The sequence below is a fragment of the Seriola lalandi genome, unplaced genomic scaffold (genome assembly GCF_002814215.2).
Source record: "Seriola lalandi dorsalis isolate HSWRI2012SDOR001 ecotype SW California unplaced genomic scaffold, Sedor1 jcf7180001974652, whole genome shotgun sequence".
In the NCBI taxonomy this organism is placed as follows: domain Eukaryota; kingdom Metazoa; phylum Chordata; class Actinopteri; order Carangiformes; family Carangidae; genus Seriola; species Seriola lalandi.
Window position 1 is genome coordinate 1 of NW_019445318.1, and position 2,302 is coordinate 2,302.

At 40.4% G+C, this 2,302-nt stretch overlaps 1 protein-coding gene across 1 annotated transcript; it reads left to right on the forward strand.

The window, feature by feature from the left end:
* Positions 1-19: 19 nt before the first annotated feature.
* Positions 20-2,293, forward strand: LOC111654385 (sodium/potassium/calcium exchanger 1-like). Its single transcript, XM_023405368.1, has 2 exons — positions 20-183; positions 849-2,293. Exons 1-2 carry the CDS (start codon positions 50-52, stop codon positions 1,096-1,098), a joined length of 384 nt encoding a protein of 127 aa, XP_023261136.1. The 5' UTR covers positions 20-49; the 3' UTR covers positions 1,099-2,293.
* Positions 2,294-2,302: the final 9 nt, after the last annotated feature.

The window sequence follows — 2,302 nt, forward strand, 5'->3', positions numbered from 1 at the left end:
TTTTTTTTTTTTGCAGGTTGGAGAGACCATCGGGATTACAGAGGAGATTATGGGCCTGACTATATTAGCAGCTGGAACCTCCATCCCTGACCTCATCACCAGTGTTATTGTGGCACGCAAGGGGCTGGGTGATATGGCTGTATCCAGCTCCGTTGGCTCCAACATCTTCGACATTACTGTTGGGTATGCGATTTTGAGTCTGGTTACTGTTGTTAAAGCAAATTTTTTGGATTTGTAGTTTTGAGAGAAGCAGTGAGACAGAGCGATCATTTTTAACGGGTCTATACTCAGAGAGCTAATCCAGCATCATTTGTGCAGGCAGAATCGTTGTAGATCAACAATGTAAGAAGTATTTCGGTAATATTAAAGTTAGATGGATAAATGTATTGTACAAGATCTAGCTATATAGTTCTTTAATTATACACCCTATAGTGACTGTATTTACATAATAATAGGTTTTGATGTACATGCATATGCTCCAAAGATACGGCGAAACCCACACAACTATAAATTCTGCTTTATTAATAAAGCAAGAAGAGAGAAATCAAACCATCGTAGATCAGCGCAAACAGGATTCTCAGCTGTTGCCAAGTTGCTCTTTCATTTGGTTTTGTCTGATTTACAGATTTCTTTTAGTCACATTGTCTGCATATTAAATTATGCTCTAGGGAGTGTGAGCAACTTGAAAGTATTTACAATAAAAACTGTCTCAATATGTTGCCTCATTTGAGAAGGTTTGACGCCATAAAATCTTTAATAAGAGAGTAAATGTTGGCAAGTTACAAGCTGACAAGTATAATTTCCTAATGTAAATGGAAAATATGTGACAAGTGTTTGTGTATTTGCAGACTGCCATTCCCCTGGCTCCTCTGGTCCTTCTTCAACGCCATGAGTCCGGTGCAAGTCAGCTCCAACGGCCTCTTCTGTGCCATCGTGCTCCTCTTCCTCATGCTCCTCTTCGTCATCATCTCCATTGCCGCGTGCAAGTGGCGCATGAGCAAGCTGCTCGGCTTCATCATGTTCATGCTGTATTTTGTCTTCCTAGTGGTCAGCGTCATGCTGGAGGACAAGGCCATTAGCTGTCCGGTGTCCGTCTGAGGACCTTTGAGGACCTACTTCCTCTCCCTCGTCACCACCACCACCACTATCACCACTACAACCATCCTTATTGTCTGCCATCACTGTCACCTGACCTTTGTGATCCTTCACCCCAGGAATAAAAGAAGAACTGGACGAAAGAATGATATAAAAATATGAAAAAAAAAAAAAAAGGAATCTACTGATGTGTTCAGTGAGCAGGTGGTGGCGGGGAGCAGTTAAACAAACAAGGGCACGAGACTTTGGCTTGGCTGGTTAAGCACAGGCCGAACCTGAGTGGATTTTTATTTATGATTCTTATTTAACTGGCAGGTGAGGGGAGTTATAGGTGTATCAGCCAAATATAGAAACATTATGCATGCCATTAGTGTCATTATGCCATTAGATGAGCTGAAATCAAGACTACGCATGGTAGGTTGAGGAGAATGACCTCCTGTGAACTTTTGGGGGAAAAAAAAACTAAAGATACACTGAATAAAACTCTTAATAACAAATGCAGTGACTGAGCTGAAAATTGCAAGTATATTCGAACTAGTTCAACAGACTAAGATGCTGTCACCAAGAGCGAAGAGGAATTTGTGGATGGGGAAAAGGCAGACCGTGTGGATGAAGATTTTGTTCCCAACGTGTTTCTCGTCTGATGGTATCTAGCGAAAAGATTCTCTTGTGGGCTTCGCACCTGAGCAACAAGGGATTGCTGTTCTTGAAAGACTATTGCTGGGCAGACAAAATTCTTCTGTGTTATTTCCTTTTCTGTAAATTCATCTGTGCCCAGTCTGAGTGACGGGTTTAAGCTTCCCCTCTCCCCTGCCAGTTTTTTTCACCACTGAATGTTACTTCAGAGGATTCTTCTTTTTTAAAATTTTTGGATTCATTTTCATGAAATCTATAGAAGTAGCATTAGATGTACTGTAGCAGTATTAGTTGGTGTAGAGTCCTCTTGACAATCTGCTCCTCTTTTCTTTTTCTTTTTTTTTTTCTTTTGCCACTGAACACACGTTCTAATTGTACAGACGTTCTCATGCTTCACACGCACCGACTGATAAAGGCAAGAAAAAAAAAGCCTAACTGAAGTTTAGCCTCTCAAAATATATGCTAGCCTTCAATATCTTTCACTGGTTGGGGAAAAAAAGCATGAGTAATTTAGGCTCATTAAAGTTCCATAATGAAGTCAATGTCAAAATAATACATTTGAAAAAACTTA

What these genes read in the sequence shown, in the direction of transcription:
- LOC111654385 (XM_023405368.1), top strand. Translation starts at nt 50, where the DNA reads ATGGGCCTGACTATATTAGCAGCTGGAACCTCCATCCCTGACCTCATC. An exon ending in ATCTTCGACATTACTGTTGG is followed by an intron (nt 184 to 848) that starts GTATGCGATTTT and finishes GTGTATTTGCAG; the next exon opens with ACTGCCATTCCCCTGGCTCC.